Source organism: Falco rusticolus, chromosome 3 (assembly GCF_015220075.1).
Source record: "Falco rusticolus isolate bFalRus1 chromosome 3, bFalRus1.pri, whole genome shotgun sequence".
In the NCBI taxonomy this organism is placed as follows: Eukaryota; Metazoa; Chordata; class Aves; order Falconiformes; family Falconidae; genus Falco; species Falco rusticolus.
In genome coordinates, this window is record NC_051189.1 from 11,377,952 (window position 1) to 11,397,568 (window position 19,617).

Genomic DNA, 19,617 nt, shown 5'->3' on the forward strand with positions numbered 1-19,617 from the left:
TCCAGTTTTAAAAAAAAAAAAAAAAAAGTCGTAAAAAAGCATTGCAGATCATTCCAGTTACCAATTCTGCCTCGGAACCTCCTACTTATTTTTATGGCTTGTGTTTTAATTAGTGAGGGAAATTTCTGTGTGTGTATTAGTTACTTAATAGCTCTTTCCAGGCTGATAAATTCAACAAAATACAAAAAATACAAAGAGGTGGTACCATGCAAGAAACCACAAAAAAGTACATGCATATTGCAAAACCAAAGTCATTCAGTTATTGTTTAACGAGCTACCCAGCTTGTCAGTTTCCTAGACCTGCCAACTGACTTAATTATATGAAGTTTTTTTCCCCCCAACATCTGTGTAAAATGTTGCTGCCTGTTATGTCCCTGGTCAAATCAGGTGTGTGTGTAAAAGTTAAAAAGTGTAACAAATTGTCAAATGCAAGTTTGCAGAAATGAGATTCACCAGTACCAGATCAAGCTGGAAGAAGCAAAACACTACCTTTAAGTTACAGCAGTAAAGACACCCTGCCTCAGTGTATTTAGCTGTTCTGTATTAAAGGAAAAGCAAATTTACTTTATATTTTAATCATTGATCTTTCTGCCATTTGAAATACTAAAGTCAAGGGTAAATTTGTTGTGGGACAAGTCAGTGTTTGTTAAACCTTGATCACAACTGAAGAAGATTTTTATATAAAAGCCTCACCTGTTTGGCACTTCTTTCAAACACCACATACTGTTGGCATTGATCAAGACGTCTTTTACGCATGGTCCAATAATGCAGCACACGGTTCTCCCTCTGGAAGAGTTCATTCAAGATATCTGAGGAAACGTAAACAGTTTCAACAGATGTTATGACATCCAATTTTGAAATATCACGTTAATCAGCAGTTCTTTATATTATAGAATTTACAATCCAGTTACTCTTTCTGTTACTCTTTGTATTGCTCTTTCCCCTGATATTCATGACACAGTGTTCCTTTTTCATTATTATTTACAGAAATGTTGGTTAAAGAAACTAGAGATGCAATTAAAACTTACTACTGACATCTTTTTACTCTCAAATATTTTCATACAAAGGATTGCCACTGCTTATAACAGAACTGAAAATGTAGCCTGATAAGATGGTTCTTGGCATTTCCTCAGAAAGAATGAGCATGAGCAAGTAATCACAACATGCTTAACATCTCCTATTAATTGCAATAAAAAAGCCTCACCTTTTCTGTATAGACCAGTCTCCTAAAAATATTTTAATAATTTAATACATGTGGGCAAATACATAACCTTAGGTCACTACACAAACAGATGCAACATAAGCAGATATGAAATGCACAGAAACCCAAGTAATAAAAAAACCCAAACCAACAGCAGTGTAACTGAGTAAGTTGACTTGTTGAAATGAGCGTTCTTTGAGCCTTGAGAGAATTCCCAGGTAATGAAATAATTAACTCCACAATTTGTTATTCCATTCCTGAGTATCAGAAACTGTCTGCCACTGCAAAGTCACATCCAAATTCCACCATTAACCTGCAATTCCACATATCTGGCTTATAAATTCTTCCTGGACAGCAAAGACCTTTTGCTTATAATATGCACAAGATTTTTGCCGAACTCTGCTCCTTTAACTCTTTTTCTTTTCTTCAGAGAAATCCTAGCACTTTCTTGTGAAGCTGACTTCACCTGCTGCTTCTTCCAGAGCAGCAGCCCTACCAGACTTCGTAGTTCCTGCAAAGCCTGGTGGCAAGCTGCCCACACACGGAGACCGGGACACTCACTGTCTCTGCCAGATGACCCTGTTGGAAGTGCACAGAACTCAAGGGGAAGTTTACTACAAAACAGGAGAGAGCACAAAAAAGGCTCATTCTTCACGATGGCGCTTTACTTGCTTTTCTACTTACACCCACAGCCAGATATGCCTCATAATGATGAATGGAGGCTATCAGGTGCTAGGCCACTTCAGGCCTCTGCATTCCCCTGCCCCACTGTGTGGGTCCAACCATGCCTTACATCCCAAAGGCTAACAACTTCAAGAAACAGTTTGACAGAGAAGCTCAAATAAAGGGAGTCTGAGGAGAAAACATCTATCAGCTATCTAGACCAATTGTAACTGCCTGTCACAGCCTCCTTAAGGATTATGAAACCTGTCTGCAATGCTGCCAACATCCTCCTGCTTGGAAGCACCGTATTCCCAGTTGCCACAGAGTGCTGAGATCACCCAGGACTTGCTTTTGGTTGGAATCTGGTCACTGTGGCCAAGGTTTTCTTCCTGCTGGGCAGGCTACCCTCAGATATGCCTCAACTGATCTGTCCCCTAGCCAAGCTGTGAGCTGATCTGCTATGAGCCTCACCTGCCTTCTCAGCTTTATTTCTGCCTTACACCACCTCCAAAACATTTGCTCAGAATATATGCCAGATTTTGAGGGGCAAGGGTTGGGGTGGGACACAATTATCATTATACAATGCAATGCACCTAACTGGACACACCATATAAAAAGAGACATCTCGAGAGTGACCCAAGCAAAGTAGTTCTGACAAAGAGCAAGCAAGGTGAGTGTAGCTAATTGGAACAGCATTTGTTCCGTCAGGACATGATACAGATGGCAAGGCAGTGAGAGATATTTGGCTGGGCAGTGTTAGTGTTACTGTCATTAATTTCCTGGACTGACAAGGAAGAGCAAAAATATTATATAAAATACTTGAAGGAAAATATAGAACATCAGTAGTTAATACTATGTTTGGATGAGCAGCTCTGTCTCAATGCTCCTGAACTCTAAGTCCCTGATGTTGTTATTTTCTTTGATTCCAACATTCGTTAGAATTGTTTTCTAAACTTTCAGCTTATTCTCCAGGCTCGGTGAGCTTTCAGCTGTGTCTATGCACCACGCACTCTCTAACAACCAATCTAAAAATACGAGCATCACTAGACAACTTCCACAGTATGTTCAGTCACAGCCCATACAGCACAGACAGGTTACAAAGAAGCACACAAAACTAGCAACAGAAGCAAACACAAAGATGATCCATTTCTGAGCTTACAACTATTGTCAACAACTGAATCCACCTGCTTTTAGTTTTAGGCCACAACTCCTTCCTAAAATATAGCTTTGGCATGGTGTCTGACAGTATTTGGATACTCTGAGCTGCAAGTCAAGGAAATTACTTACACTGGTAAAAAGAGACAGAAGGACTTCTCAGAGTTCAGTACCATTGTGATAACTGTTTCCCATGAGGCACGTGCTTACCTAAACTTTTCCTAGATTTTTTTAGACATTGCTTTTCTAGACATCATAATCTGCAGCTGGGAGTACCATCAAGTATGCCATTGAACAAGTTTTTTGAAAAACATTCAGCAGTTCTGCAGAAACCTGAGGGCTACTCAAGGTTTTTAAAGTGTTCATTTATATACTATATACTGATCACAGTCTGACACACTGTTTCAAGCATACACCCGAGTATGAGTGTGTAATGGTCCAGCGGAACACATGTAACCTCGATTGCACCAAAATGAAATAACACACTATTTTTTTCCTCTATTTAGAAAAGAGATTATTTTTTTTTCCTTACATGCATATTTGAACAAGAATACCAGAGATTTTTAATTACTCAGTTACCACCATACCACTGAGACCTCAAAGGAAGGAGTCCTCACTAATTTTTTCTTGACTTACGTTTAATTCTCAGAAGCATATATTATATGGCATATGGTGGGAACAACTAACTCACTACGTTAGAGCACATAACTTATTTTTTTCCTGCTTGGGGATTTTTGGTGGGGTTTTTTGTTGCTTTTTAAACATGTATCATTCACCCAGGATTTTATATGTACACAGAACATGTATAGCATTATGGTTCTGACACATAATTATTCTTAAGGACGTTATTTCTGTATTTTCCTCATCTGAACACATTTACCTTTCCCAGAATGACTGTTTCCACACAAATGTCAAAACTGAATTTTTAAAAGTTTGTCTAAAAGCCCTAACATTTTCCTTATACTCTTACACTTGCAAGTGTGGTAACCAAAACTTCCTGCTTGCTCCTGCTTTGTTTTCTTTGTCCTATACTAAGAGAAGAGCTAAGTGACAAATGTCAGCAACATTTCAGTTATGGATACTGCCAGCATTTGTGTTGAGATTTTGTCATATACAATTCTATAAATGTTGGTGTCTTGGGGGCAGAGGAAAAAAACAATCCTTTCCCTCAGCTCTACATGCTCAACATTTCCAACTGCCAAAATCCAATTATTTCCTTAGAGCTAAAAGTATGGTCAACATGCTATTATCTTCCTGACATAAAAAATTCAACAAAGGTTGATTTTCAATTTCAGTACTGTCAGGTACACGGGTAAGTTTAACACAAACTGTCTTTGCCTTATAGTAAAGGGAAGCAGTGAGCATGTCCTTTTCTAACAGAGTCATCAAGTAATTTAGAGTGGAATTGACCTCTGGAGGCTATCTGTTCCAATCTCCTCCTCAAAGCAGAACTAACTTCAAAGTTTTTCAGGAGCTTGTTCAACTGAGTTTTAAAAATTCCCAAGGCCTCTCTGGGCTACCTGCTCTACTCAGTGCTTTCTCACTCTTGTTGTAACAGTTTCTCCTTATATCCATTCAGAACTTCCCTTGCTGCAACTTTTTCCTCTGGTCCTATTGCTGTGTTCCTCTGAGTTGGGCTCCATCCTCTGCATAACTCCCCTTTGGGCAGCTGCAAACAGCAATTAATCAGACAATTAGACTTCACTGGTACTGAGTCTGTAGCATGGCCTGAGTGTTCAGTCACAGCTTCAAAACTCATTGAGCAGAATACGACTGGCAAATAAATTAGTAAAATGCAATACTTATTCCTGAATCTCTCTGATCTCTGTTCCACCTATCTCACCCATCAGTTATGCACACACTACTAATTTCTGTACTTCTGTCCCTGAAAGACTTACAGATTTCTCTCTCTACTCCATTCCCCACAGTGCACGTTGCACCTTAAAGCTGTACTATATTGAACTAATCCCAGCAAAAGCAAAGCCCCATGTAATAGTTTTTTCCTGCCTCACCTCAGCTACTACTTATCTACGCATCTAATTTAAACATGAAGTCCTATACTTCATGAAGTTCCTTAATATTGATTCAACTATATGAAAGGTCCAAGGGCATCATTCAAGGGATTATCTTGTATCACGCTGGTACACCCAAGGAACTCGCAGAATGTACCACACTAACAGAGTAAGCTTGCAGTGATCAGCTTCCATTTGGCTTCAGACCAAACATTATCACGTGGAAGTTTACTATCTCATTTTCTCAACAGAAGTAGCACATTTGAGTCTCAAATTGAAAGAAGATTAAGTGTAAGCAGGAGATAAATTCAAAGCAACTTCATTTGGGTATAAGAGAAGTTGATAACTGGCAGCTCCTTCTAAGTGTGCGAGGAATTTTAATTATTTCCTGTTAGGTCTGACAGAACCCTTTCCACTTGGGCAGGCTTCACTCCATCATCACACACACCACAGCATATGATGATCACATTCTTTGGGAAAAAAAAGGATGAGAAACCCCTTACTCTTCACTTGTTGTTCAGGTGCTTTGATATGTGTCACCATCCCTGGCATGTTTACGCTGTTCCTGTGCAGGTATTTCAGGAAGACATCAGCATTCCTCCGAGCCAGTGTGCAAGCCTAGAGAGACAGCAGTATTACTTTATTTGAAGATGCACAAATACACATCCAGAAAGAGAGGAAGGACCTTCCTCACCCCCATCCCCTTTTTATGCATTTCCCACCCTCTCCAATTTTAGAAAAGGTTGCTTGTTAAATCCTTCTGCAAGTAAGCCAACTCAATGGCTAAAATAGTTTTCCCAAAAAATAGCAGTTGATCCTTACTCATCCAGCAGTGGGGAAAAAAAACACCAGCTCCAAACAAAAACAAAAAACCCCAAACAAAATGCTATACATTTTTATCCAAAGATCCTGAAAGGCAACTGCCTGCTCTAGAGCTTTCAGCACCACTCACAAAGAAGTTTGTTTTGTGTATGTGCCATGTGCCACGGGCCACCTGAAGTTACTGTGTAAACAGAGTGCACATGCTTACATACTCACCTGGATACTCCAAAACATCCACCAGTACTTTAAACAAAAAAGTAAACACTTCACTGAACTGAAACAAAGCGCTAAAATATTAAGACATGCCCTTAATATATTAAGGCAAGGCCTTGAGAGCTTTCAGACCTTGCTACTGTATTGCCAACACTCAGCTCAGCTGCCTTCACCTTAATGTACACCAAGTACTACACATGGGCTTGCTGCTTTATTTTTAATAAGCAGAACATGAAACGCTACTGTAAAAGGTTACATAAATTAGCACGGTTTGAAGTAATTTCTCAAATTGTTTTTAAACAAAGACTGGTAACTCACACGCCAGCTGCAGAAAGATCTATTTGACAGTACAGTCAGATCTATGTTAATGTATTTTTGAATGTTCTCATCTGTGCATGAGAACAAAACAGCTTTTAATAAAAATAAGATTTATACTGTTAGTAGTTTTTCAAGGTGATGCTGGAAAAAGCCTTTGGTTACAGGGTTAGTTACACTGCTTTGCAAGCATCCGTTACACATTTATAATCAAGCTTCTCCACTAGGACACTAGTTGGAATGGAAACCTTTCATTTATCTGCAGACTACCATATAAACCCAACTACTCCCACATGCTTGTCTAGCAATTTCCTCCTTCTGTACTCTACTGTAGTCCCAAGAACATCTGAGAGCTGCCCTGATGCACAGGCAGCAAAGGCACTATGTGACTGTCACTCCTCTTCCAAAGCAGCAGCCTTTAAGCATTCTTTAGAATGACAGCTGCTCAAAGCAGTGATTCCCAATTCCTCTTCAGTCACAGCGGGAAACCTGACATTTACTGAAGTTCAACAGGAAATATATTTATAAAAACTGGCTACAATTGTATGCACTTGGCAGTATTCTCCTAATTGCTGTCAGAAGCAGTTAACATGCCACTTACCACATCTCTGCAGTTTGGGACATACCTGTAGCTTTTGAATGGGCACTGCTGCTTCCCACATACATTTCAGCACTGTAAGAGTAAGCATTTGACTGCATGCTTTCCAAGACACAGAAGACCACAAAAAAAAAAAAAAAGCAAACCTTACCTTTAGGAATGCCTCCTTCTGTTCCAGGTGTTTGCTTATCATGGGAGTAACATGATCTGTTTCAGAGTTGGGACCCAGTTTGTCTGCTCCCCCACACCAGTCTTCCTCTCGTTTATATTCTTGCTCCAGGCTTTCCAGCACACTGCACACCTATCAGGAGAAAGGAGTCCAACTCAAATATAATTTAGTAAAGACAAAAATCTCAAATTCAAGCCAAAAAAAAATGGAAAACGAATCCACCCCTTAGATATTCCTTAGCTTCTGACATGTTTTGACTGGGACTTAAGAGAAAGCAACAAACTTTGACTGAAGGTTTGCAAGCATTGGCCTGCTTAAGTGGAATTCTCAGAAGACTATCCCTCCTAGAGTTGCTCATCTTTATATCTGCTTCTGTGACTGCATAATTCAGGATAGGCTTAAGATATGATTGCAGAGGAAGCAACCCTGCCAACCTTCCCCCAACTCTTCTGCAGACAAGTAGGATGAAGCTGATTTTTCTCTGACTCCCCCCGCCCAAAAAACAGAATAAGCCATCTAAAGTACTTCCATTAAAACTTCTGTGTAATTTGTTTATGGTTTAAGCAAAACTTCTTGAAACAAGCCGAAATCCAACTAAGCAGCTGTATGTATGTTTCATCTTGAAAATGTTCTACAAGACTTTTCTTTACTAAAAATAAGAATCTGAGGAATATTAAAAGGGGAGGGTGATAGAAGAGGCAGATGAAGATTTCAGTCTTCACCAATAATCACTGCACTTTGGTAGTGTACCTTCTTTGGAAGTTCGCTAACTGAAGTGAGTGTATCCAGATCAGTTACACTGTAGTCTCTTAGTAGTTAGTATGATCTAGCTACTACTCATTTATCATAGAATTGTTCGGGTTGGAAGGAACCTTTAAAGATCATCTGTAGTCCAACGCCCCTGCCATGGCCAGGAACATCATTCACTATATCAGGTTGCTCAAAACTCGGTCCAACCTGACTTCGAGTATTTCCAGGGATATTCGAGTATTTCCAGAGCACCCACAACTTCTCTGGGCAACCTGTTCTGGTGTCTCATCACCCTCAGTACAGGTCGTAGTAAAAAGTCATCTTATAAGACCACTTTATATATTGAAAGGCTGCAACACATAATTTGTCTTTCTAAGGCAGCTGGGTAAGAGGATTTGCTTTTTGCATTTTTTTTTGTATAACTGCAATTATTATCAGATCAGTAAATAGAAGCAAACCTAGTCAACCGTTTTTTTTAGGGAATGCTGGTTTATGCCACACTGAAGAATTACCCGAGACAGACACAGATTATGTAGCATTTCTGTACCTGTTCAGAAGTTTTATAGAAGGCAACAGAAGCATTCACAAGTTTGAGACGGTCCTCCATCTTCAGCATCAGTTGTTGCCAATGGGAGGCAACCTTCTCCGCACACTCCCGGATCATATCCATATCATAGTGATTAGCCTGCAGCATTGCCTCTGCCTTCTGCTGAACCTGCAGGGCGCTTTGATGTGTTTTCTGGCAAGAGGTGAAAATTCAGGAGGTCAGTGGAGTACTTCATTTTCTTGAAGACCTCAAAGGCTCACATTTCCACTGTGTCAACGACACTTCTATACACATGCACAAACACCCATCAGCTAAAAAGAACTGTCTAATATTAGTCACTGCATGACTTGACTACGCAAATACAAAGGAAATAAATCCTGTAGAGATTTATCATCAAATCAACAATGACTAGCAGCTTGCAAGCAATAGCCACTGTCTAGCAGTAAGCCACACACAGCATATCTATGTTGGAGTACACTGTTATAATTATGAATTTCAAGTCAATTTTCTTTCCCTTCATGGTGAGGAAAAGGAAGATGGAAGGGCTGTATCTTATTTTGGCTTGATTGCTTTTACTATCCTCACAGCTTTACTGCAGTCTTTTACACATCAACAGTGAGCAAATGAAGGTGCAGGCATGCAGACCAATAACAAAAGAAAACTCTCCATTCACTGTAAGCAAATTTTTAACTGTAATTCTCTGTGTAAACATATACTTGCCTAAAATCTGGAACCCCTAACTATAATAAGTATTATCATATCAGAGTACAGAATGATCCAGAAAAACAATTCAAGCTTCCTAGTAATTTATTCTTAAACTGACGAACACCTAAAGGTCTGATAATTTTTATACTTAGGAGCTCTCAAAATGAGGGTAAAGATAGTGCAAACTGTAAAAAAAAAAAAAAAGGTGTGTGTGTGTGGGAACGAGAGCAACACTCCACCAAACCACCAAATAGCAAATAAACTGAAAGAGTTACTGCAAGACAGAATACGTCAAAAAAGTTTTCCCAAATTATAACATTGGTTAATCTTTCAACAGAAGTCAAATTCTTAAAAAATGTAAGCTATACATAATCAATATCACCTTAAGTTCCTCAATAGTGCATATCAGTTATTAGTAATACTGCATTTCAGTCAGTCTTAAGGTCTCTGTCAATTTTTTGCAGAGGTATGTCCAGTCTGGTAAGTTTAGTTTGAAGTCATGGCAGGAGGATGGACACACCACCACACACAAATTACTGTAAAACCTACTGTCAAACAAAAATGGAAACATTAAAGGACCATATCAGAATACACAAAACTGATGTTTGCTGTTGCATTTATTCTAAACTACAACAATGAGGATTACGTGTTGTATTCTAACAAAGGGAAACACCATTTTCAGTGAAATTGCTGTGAACAGCTATCACTTTACAAAAATGCAAAGAGGTACTGAGATGTGTTCACCTGGAATTGCAGCTCCAAAAGAACAAGAACAAAACCCCCGCCTTCCCAGTAAGTGTTTTTATCTCTTTACCGTAAGATGCTTTCAACAGCTTTTCCTAAATTCAAAATATTGTAGTGTGAACCCAACAATGCTATTTACAGAGGCTCATGAACTGTAACACAGGACTACCTGGTTATGGTCACTGAAATTGTGCTTTTACCTCTATTGCATGTTGAAACTGCTCATGCTCCCTCTGTAACTGCTCTGCCTCCTGCAAAGAGCTAGCAGTGATAAGCCCAGCGTTCAACATTGACTCCCCATTTCGGATCCAGCCCAAAACCTGTAACAAAGGAGAAGACCATGAAATATGCAGTTCCACTGCCAAACAGCAAGAAAGGCATCATTGCTAGGGAAAAACCCCACACATAGGGTCACATGTAGTACTGGAATTGATAACTAATTAATTTATTAATGATATATTTATGGTGAATTATATATTCAATGAACACAGAGAATGACATTCACTATAATTTCACTTCGTTGACAATTTGTATCTTTCTGTCAACTACTACATGCTTGTGATTTCAGTTTACACTCTGAACAAGGTTGTGTTTCTGAACACCACTTCTGTCACCTGGACAACAGGAACAAGTTACGAGCAATATTTGCCTAAAAGCCAGTGTCAATAATATAAATTGAGGATATGCACCTTAGTAAAAAGTAAGCAAACAATTCTGAATATTAAAGTTGTGAAAAATGTGACCATTGACTGTGTTCTAGTTGCTTAAAGATTTTCAGTTTTCAGAATGTGTCTTGACACGTCCTTGAAACCAGAAGGATCCCCGGCTGCGGAGGAGCCTCAGGAGGCCACCTAGTGCATCCCTTACCAACATCAGGAACATGCAACCTTAAGGCCCCTCCTGAAAGATCTGGGCCTTGTTTGTTACTCAAGACTCCAATCCCAGTCTTCCACCAGATGCTTTTATCACCACAAGTCTTCCTTCTTGTAACACTCAAATCCTTCTTGCTTTCATTTCAGCTTATTTCATTTCTCCTGCCCGCACTGGGAGGAAAAAAACTGAAAAAACACAAGCCAAACCCCTTAGTTTTCTCCCTCTTAGCATCAGCTTTGTTTATCACTCTCCTCTCTCCATCAAGAACATTACCCAATTCCTTCCTCTAGTTTCATCTTCCCCTGTTGACCACAGTCTCTTCAAGCCCATGTGAAGTCAGTTGCCTTATTTTTCTCACTGCTTTATTATAAGATCTCTCCAGTTGATAACCATTACTTCAGTCAACGTCTTTCAAGTACTAAGTAAAGCTGGACATAATTCAGGTTATTCACTGTCATCTGTGTAACTTTTCTAAGGAACTTCTGCCCAGCCAGTAATTACCTCTGTGGTGTATTTGTTCAGCTGATTATTCCTGCCAGTACACCATGCTCTGTATTTGTCACTAATAAAATTAATATCCTTCTTGCAGCACAATTCTCCCATACATCAAGATAATTTTGAACTGTAATCCAGTGTCTTCTGATGAACTCAAATCCCTTTTCCAGTTTCTTTTGCCTTTATCTTCACATTTAAAAGCATAATCCCTACTCTACCATGTAATTTTCTGACTGGAAACATGAACTAGTATCCAAATACAGACCTTCTACAGATATATTTTTTTAAATTTTGAAATCTGTTTTCCAATCCAGTGACTCTCTTAGTAAAACTTTCATTACTGAGTATGAGACTACAGTACCATGAATGATAAACTTGCTGGAAAACCATATTACATTCGCATACTAAGCCAGGGCCAGATAGAATGAACTAAACCATTCCAAAAGCTTTAATAGAAGGAAGATTATGTCATCTGCTTTTTCACCTCTACCCAGAAGACTTGTTACCTTGTCAGGAAGAATCAGGATTTATCAATGGGAAGCTATACTTAATTAATCTATGTAAGCCTTTTCTCTTCTCCTCATCACTTTTCAGGTTTAATAATCTACTTGTTTCACAATTTTTCCTGGGAATTTTGTTGAACTAGCTGACCTATAATCCTCCCTTAGCTAATCCTTTCCCACTTTTGAGAAGTAGATGTTGAGTTCCAGGCCTCCAGAATCTCATCAACCTCCACAAGTTTGGAGAAGATAAGCACTAATGTCTATGACATTATTTCAGGCAGTTTTATAGGTATTCTGGGGTGATTTCCTTTGGGCCCAGTTGATTTGAAAATAACCAGTTTAAGCATAGCTTCCCTAGCATGTTCCTACCAACTGATTTTAGACCTTTAACCACTGGTAATAAATATATTAACTACCAAATGACAGCTAGCTCTTAACACTAAATATTGTCATCTAGTGATCCACCTGTAACACCACCATTGATACTACTGTGCCAGGTTATGACTGGGTGAATCAGGATGACATGACTATAGTCATAGTCTGAAAACATGGGCAGAAACCAGGAAGAGGACCTATCAAAACACAGATGCTTAAAAACAAAAGGCGCACGTGGTCTACATCCAAGGTATACTCTAACATGGCTTTAACAGCTTGAAGCAACTGAGGTCTACCTATCTTGACACAATATCCATTCCCTCAAATCACAGTTTCACCCTCTGTCTTGTGCTTATCTACACTGCAATATTGTGGGATTAGTAATACAGTTTTTTCCACTTCTGCCTGCACGATGAATAGCTAAGAAGTTGGGCATTTCCCCCATCCCCACCCTCCGCCTCGGATAACATGTATTTGAATTCTTCTATACAAATCCTGCAAGTCTGTAGAAAAAAAGTCTGCAGTGTAGATGTAGTGTGGGACAGCACCTCCTAGACATGTAAGTGGGTGCACATTCTGCTTCTCTGAGGACAAAATGCTGGGTCAGGTGGAGCCTTATGGGGAGGCGGAAGATGGCTCTGGCCTTGGAACAACCTCTCCTGCTGTTATCCCCCGGATAACAGCATGGGGGCACATGAAAGGGACCGTGAAAGGAGCTGGGAGTTTGGAATTCGTTAAGACACCTGGGGCTGTTAATACTCAAGGGAGCAAGTCCAGGTAAGCCTCAAGGGCAACTTCCAGAGGAACAAGATGGGTTCAATAGACTGTAGACAGAAACTATGCTTGGAGAATAGAATTTGTCTGTAAGAACACAGAGGGTGGAAGATGTTTTTAAATCCCTTTTTTATTTGTAGTTTGTCTTATAAAAGCCGTTCTAAGTTCCCCCTCTACCTTACTTAGGTAATTATTTTTCCAGGTATGCTCTAACATACCTTCTTAGGGTTAAAATACATTTAGCCTTGTCCAGAGAACTTATAATGAAGGTGAATGCTTGAGCAGCACCAGTTCAAAGCTCCTCTTGACTTGGCATCCCATCATACACAGCAAAGACAGCTAGCACAGAACTTGTCATTTCAAACACACTGATTTGCCCTCCTGCTTGATGCAGGTCACGGTGCCAGTGCAGAAGCTGGTGGAACTCAGAGGAGGGAAGTTGCCCACAGCACTTTCCCCTTCCCTCTGCTCTGACTCAAGGGGAAAATATAAGCACCAGTAAATATTGAGCCTGTTGTTCTTTCAGGGCTGCTGCCTTCCCACATTTGTTGGCATGTTTCCATCACCTCACTGTCTGGGTGGACCACACATGCCATCTTTCTCCTTGCAGCCTTCAGCAGGCTAGAAGAGCATCAGCAGAGCATCAGCAAAACTGTGGAAATGAAACAATTTGGGATGCGTGAAAGGATAAAATAGGTAGTTCTATAGATGCTTGATTTAAGATTAGTTTCTTGGACTGATATTTGACTAACTAAACATGATTATGAGATACACCTGCTTCAGCCTGCCGTCCTTGCTACGTTTTCATATCCATATGGCACTATACAGAGTGCCAGGATACTCTTCCCGAGTAGTATTTTGAGAGAATCAGAGCTTAAGCACTGGACTGTGTTTGCACCAAGCTAAAAGATTTGCGTGTGAGAACAAAAAGCAGCTCAAGGTGCTCTTGACGATATAAGCTTGTACCTGGTACAAGTATCTATCTACACTGTTGTACAGATATGAATACACAGTTATATATCCAAGAACATACACCATGATCAGAGAAGCAGACAATACTGCACTGAAAAGGCTTAATGAGCATTGTAAACCAATCGCATTGATTTTGGAGCTTGGTAGAGATTGTGACCCTGGCAGATGCTGCACGTTAAGCAGAGCACAGCATTCGTTCTATAAAGTGAGTATGTGGGAGTGATAGCAGCAATAAGTAATCCAGCAGCTCTATTTTAGGTGATAAAAGAAAAAGGTTGTCTGGCAAACATGCAAGTGGAATTCTGGATGAGACAGATATTCTCTTAAAATATTTCTCTGCCTCTACCTAGTCATATGTTCCTGCCCTGACTAAAATGCCCACGTTTTCCTTTCCATGTTGTCTTCCCCACATACAGCATTCCCTTCTTATTTCAATGAGCATCCTCTTCCCCCTACCTTCTGAGGTTTTCCTACACTGTGATCTTCTATTTGCTTTTGCCCTTTCTGCACCTATAACATATCAAGTTGACAAGCAAATTCTTTGCAGGGTTTCTTTAAACCTCTGTGTCTTACGGCCCTTCTGCTTCCTCCTTGTCCTGAGGCTTGATGTACAGAACTTCAATGCCACAAAGCAGAACTGGTATGGTTGTTAAGGGAGAAGCACCACTGGACGTTTTTGTCTGCTTTCTGTGCTTGCTTGATAAGAAATCACTAAGCTACAAGTTTCAAAACCTAGTACTGAAGGGACTCCTTGCAAGTATTTGACTAAAAAGCTAAGCCAGGAGACAGTTTTCTGGTCTTGATTACAGTAATCTGAAAGATGAACCCTATGGAAAAACCCCTGCAGTGTTCCAGTCTAACCTTTTCACTACTTTTTTTATATGTATCTGTGTGTGTGTATGTGTGTGTGTAAAAATACAATAGCAGTAATGTCAGTTTGGCAGGAAAATTTCAAACTGAAAACTTGTTAAAATCCTTGCTATGGAGACAGTATCCCATCTACATAATAAGTATGTTTACACTCAGATCATTAACAATAAATCTGGCAAAAAATCACAGTAATTGAACTGGGCAACCAAATACAAACAAAACAGATTGAAGATGAGGTTTACCATATCATTTTACTTTTGGGTAAAGCACCTGTTGGGACCTGCTGAGCGATGAAGTTTTTTCCCAGTGCAGAGGATCATGCTTCCTGATATTTAAAAAAAACTAAAATAAATCAGACATGGTTTTCTGAAAAGGCAATTGAAATCACAAAACTAAGAGTTACTAGCCCCAAAGCATTCCAAAGGGGATCAAAATGAGACCATAACATTCAGTTTTCGTTACGTTCAATTTTTAGGCCCTCAGGCTGGGCAAGTATTGCAGGTTAATCTGTACAATGAAAAATCTGGAAAAGGAGTTTGTAATGCAGGAACATTCTGTCAGCTACATGGTTATGTAAGTTTGTTTGAAAGTTCACACCTATTGTGGCATTTAATTCAACAGAAAAATCCAATTGATAGAGATGCGTTCTAAGAATATAAAACAGAAGCCATTTTTTCTCCTAAACACCAGTCTATTAAGAAAAGGCAGCTGGCTAGAACATTATACTACCTGTATCTTTATTATAAGATGAACTCATTTTTTCCAGTGTTTTCTTAAAAATCTAATCCTGAGCTTCAATTTCAGACAGGGCTAGCAGTGGTTCAAAAAAGTTACGAAGATCTTACAGAATGACCTACAAACCGCTAGGTGCAACATGGATATTCCTTTACAATCCATGTTGTTCACCATCCGCTTGTATCTGCTAAAATACAAAACATTGGTTCTGCAAACACAGGTTTTAAACACTGTGTCTGTCTTGTCACAATTAACCTGCATACAAACAAAACTAGAGGAGCAAGGTACTCACTTTATGGGAGCATGCAATATAAGTAACTATTTAATAGCGTGTCTTTGAAATATTACCCAAGTGCTATATTCTATTCTGTTCAGCAACTGAGTATTATTTCAGTATCATGGGAATTAACAATCCTTTTTTCTTACAAATCTATCCCATCCTAACCCACTGATGTACCCAAAAGGGATGAGACTGCCTCAGCTAGCATTCACACTCTTTTCATATTTTCTTTTCTTCGAATATGTGCAAACTATTCTCAGCTGCAATAACTTTATCTCAACCATTACTCATGTGAAATCAGTAATTTGTAATGTGCATTTACAAAGATGAACAAGTTTCAGTAGAGTATGCAAAGGCTTGAACTCGAAGGCCGTGTATTTGATTAACACCTGTATGTATCGCACTGATGGCAGACCCTACCCGTTTCTTGCATTCCTTTGAGACAACACAGAAGCTTTGGGTCTGCTACTACAAAGTAACCACACGCTGCCTGGATATACTTTGAGAACCTTCTGTTCACTTCTCCTGTGCTAACTGGACCCCTTTTATGTTACTTTGCAATTCAGGCGTTCTCAGAGTCTCATGAGGGAGATGAATTTTTGTACGAGCTCACAACAAACAGGAAAAGGACAGGTTGCATTGGGAGCCATTATAGGACATACTAATACAACAGACTGTAGCAGACTTCTGTGCTGCTGCCAAGTGTGAGCAAGATCAAAACCTTTTACCTCTCTAGTGTGTTCTTTGTTTTTTAAACTTTCACCTAATTCAGTGGTTCTGCCCACGGCATCTTAAATTCACTAAAGGTTTAGGTGTTTATCAGATAAGGTCCTCGACACTTGCCACTTCACTGTCAGGAAAAGCAAAACTTCATATTTCTTCTCCCAGAAAGTAAACCATGCTGATATTACGTTACCACGGTTTGTAGAAGTCTCAAACAGTATACCAAAAAGCATTAGGCCAGTGTGCACGGTTTATCACCAAACAATACAGATGATAAAAGTATGGGTTTAACATTAGTTCAAATTGCTCTACACTTCAAATACTTGACTTGTATCCATGTAGAAATACGGACTGTTGATGCAAATTAAAAAACGCACCTCGCATTAGCAGAGGATGAAGTTTCTCAGGTGCTCAAAGTCCCTCCCCGCAAGACTTGCTAGGACAGAAAGCAGTTTCCCAGGGCAGTTAATGGGCACAGACCCCCCCCCCGCCCCCCCGAGGTGTGCACAGCCCTGGGGGACCGCCACCCCACGCGGGGGCAGGCGGCTCCTACCTGCTTGACTTCGGCCTGCAGGTGACGCAGCTGCACGCACTGCTCCAGGTGCTTGCGGTGCTGCTCGGCCGCCACGTCCAGCTCCTGCTGCTTCTCATGGAGAAACTCCAGCAGATCCTGGACACGAGTTGCCATGTCTACATCTCTGTCGCAAAGCAGCTCAACACCTGTAATCAGCCAGTCATTTATAAATGACTTACCAAAAAGAAAAAAAAAAAAAAAAAAATCTCCCGAAGACAAACTGCCTGTTTCCACTGCTTTGTGGCACACTCTGGCTCCTTCTCAACGTTCAAATTAATCCCCAGAGCAACTGCTTAAATAAGCATAGGTTCTGCACTCTTTAGAAAAAAAAAGTTCATACTGCAATTTTAAAGAAGCCTGAGATTTACCCTGGGTGACCGTGTACAGTTAGAAACATCAAGTGAAGCGGTGTACGAGACAAAAAAGGAACACTTATTCCTTGAAAGCTGAAATTTTTGGCTTGACTGTGTTGCTCCGATTCACTATAAAATTAACTCCCTGCTATTTAACTTTACCGACTTCCTGAGTGGAATTCTTTTTTTTTTTTTTAATCCTAAACATATTCAGGTGTTGCCAACTCTTATATAAAAACTATATGCCATAATAACAGTACATTCTCATGAACACTATCAAATGGTTTGAGTATAAAGGGAAAAAAAAAGTCCACATCTCCAGTTTAAAGTTAACCAGTATCTCTGTTATTTTCACACATCCCATGGAGACAACTGGATAATTCTCACAAAGCCACTGCCCAGAATAGCATGAAGAAGCCATCTTACCAGATGCCTGCACTTCATTGACATACTGCAGCAGATCCTGCCCTTGGTGGATGACATCAAAGGTCAAGTTATTCATGGTCAGGGCTTTGTCTGCATGATGCTGGAGCCTCTGTTCTGCTATTGTAAGATCTTCAGTGTCAAAGTCATTCATCTGCTGAGAGAGCTCATCATTCCAAGACTCGAGGTCTGAAATTATCTGGGCGGAAAACAGGAAGACAATGTTAAATTACCCATTTCACAACATATGTTCATTTCCAATGTTGTACTTAAGATGGAGGTCAGGAACTTGAGTTTCTCACTGTTGATTGACTTCAGTGATCAGGTTCAAAACTGTTCAGATATAGGCTGTTTTAGCAGGGATTTAAAATTTTGGCAAACAACCCTGAAGAATCTCTTTGAGAACCACTACAGCTCTCCTTCAACCAGTGCATGCAATACTATGGGTACCCTTGCCTTGTTTAAGGTACTCCATCAACACACCACTTGTGAAACAGACGGGGGTTTTCATCTCCACTTTTAAAGGAAAACGTTGATCTAAAACATCTTTTCAATTCTTCAGACCGCACCAAGTAATAATTCACACATCAAGAGCCAACTTATCTTTCAATTGTGCCAGTCTAGAGCCCTTTTACAAAAAAGCCAGCTCTATCATTCTGTGAGCAAGAAGCATCAGGTTCTGTGAGCACCTTTGACTTCTGTCAGACAACTGAGAAGCACTACTTGACACAAAAGGCAGGGTACTTAGTGACTAATGGTGCAAAACCAAAAAGTATTACTTTATTCCAGTATGATTGTAATGTCAGAGCTAAATTTGCCTGCTGAAATCATTCAGCCATACTTTCCAGTTTACACTTTAATTCTGGATTTTACTCTCAGCCATAAGATATCCAAAGAAGTTTAGCTAAGGAGGTATTTTTTTAAACGTATGTATGACAACAGTAATGTCTGTCCACACATCATATTGCAAAACCTGGTTGAAACTTATAATATTCCTTTTAATTAGGATACAAACCTGTTTAAGTCTAACAGGTAATACTTACAACCGTCACTGATCAAAGTGGGGTGAGTTCTAACGGCACAGGTTTCACGCATCAATTACTTCAAACAAGTCTGTTTGACACTTAACCCTCAAGCCTGTAATCATTTTTTTCTCAGCAGAGTTTTGCCACAAACTACTGCAGTGCACTGGGAAAGCAAAATTATAGATATCAAGAACCAAGTATGGCTTAGCTCCAGAGTTCTATAATTTCAGGAGTAGGACCAACTGATGTGAATGGTGCTAAATGACAGAAACCCACCTGTTTATGCAGCAAGACACAGCAAGAAGAGGATCTGACTAAACAGGCATTAGCAACAAAGTAGTTGACTACATAAATATTTAACCAAAGTAATTTGTCAGCAGAAGTAATATGCTGCTACATTGAGTGGTTAATCAGAGCTGTTTAACTGCGACAGTTAAACTACAAGAGAAGTTCCAGGAAAACAAGTCTTCTAAAAAACAACAGAATTGAGGAGAAAACAAAGTTAAATAATCTGTATAAAGTTTCTGTTGTCAGCTACCACATTTCTTGAAGGCTTGTTTCCTTTCCCACAGGTGGCAGCATAAAAAATGAGACACATGAAGCAATTATTATTAAAATAGTGGCATCAGTGAGTTACTTCCTGTTTTAAAGGTGTTCTGCAAAAATTTTCGTTGACTTAAAGTCTTCAAGTTTAGCAACATGCCATGATGGGATATACCAAACCATTAGGGTAACTATTTACAAACCC

The 19,617-nt window shown here is 39.7% G+C and overlaps 1 protein-coding gene across 4 annotated transcripts in view; it reads right to left on the reverse strand.

Moving 5' to 3' along the window:
• Window positions 1-19,617, reverse strand: part of TRIO (trio Rho guanine nucleotide exchange factor) — a 254,719-nt gene that overhangs the window by 97,991 nt on the left and 137,111 nt on the right. For all 4 annotated transcript variants that reach the window (XR_005103017.1, XM_037379282.1, XM_037379280.1 and 1 more), the window contains exons 14-20: window positions 17,848-18,043; window positions 17,048-17,214; window positions 10,095-10,214; window positions 8,446-8,637; window positions 7,131-7,280; window positions 5,535-5,649; window positions 694-809 (exon numbers count right to left, since the gene is read on the reverse strand). Coding sequence is in view for 3 of the 4 variants with exons in the window: in XM_037379282.1 (XP_037235179.1) it covers window positions 694-809; window positions 5,535-5,649; window positions 7,131-7,280; window positions 8,446-8,637; window positions 10,095-10,214; window positions 17,048-17,214; window positions 17,848-18,043 (1,056 nt within the window). In the remaining variant the exon portion in view is untranslated. The remainder of the gene's footprint in view (window positions 1-693; window positions 810-5,534; window positions 5,650-7,130; window positions 7,281-8,445; window positions 8,638-10,094; window positions 10,215-17,047; window positions 17,215-17,847; window positions 18,044-19,617) is intronic.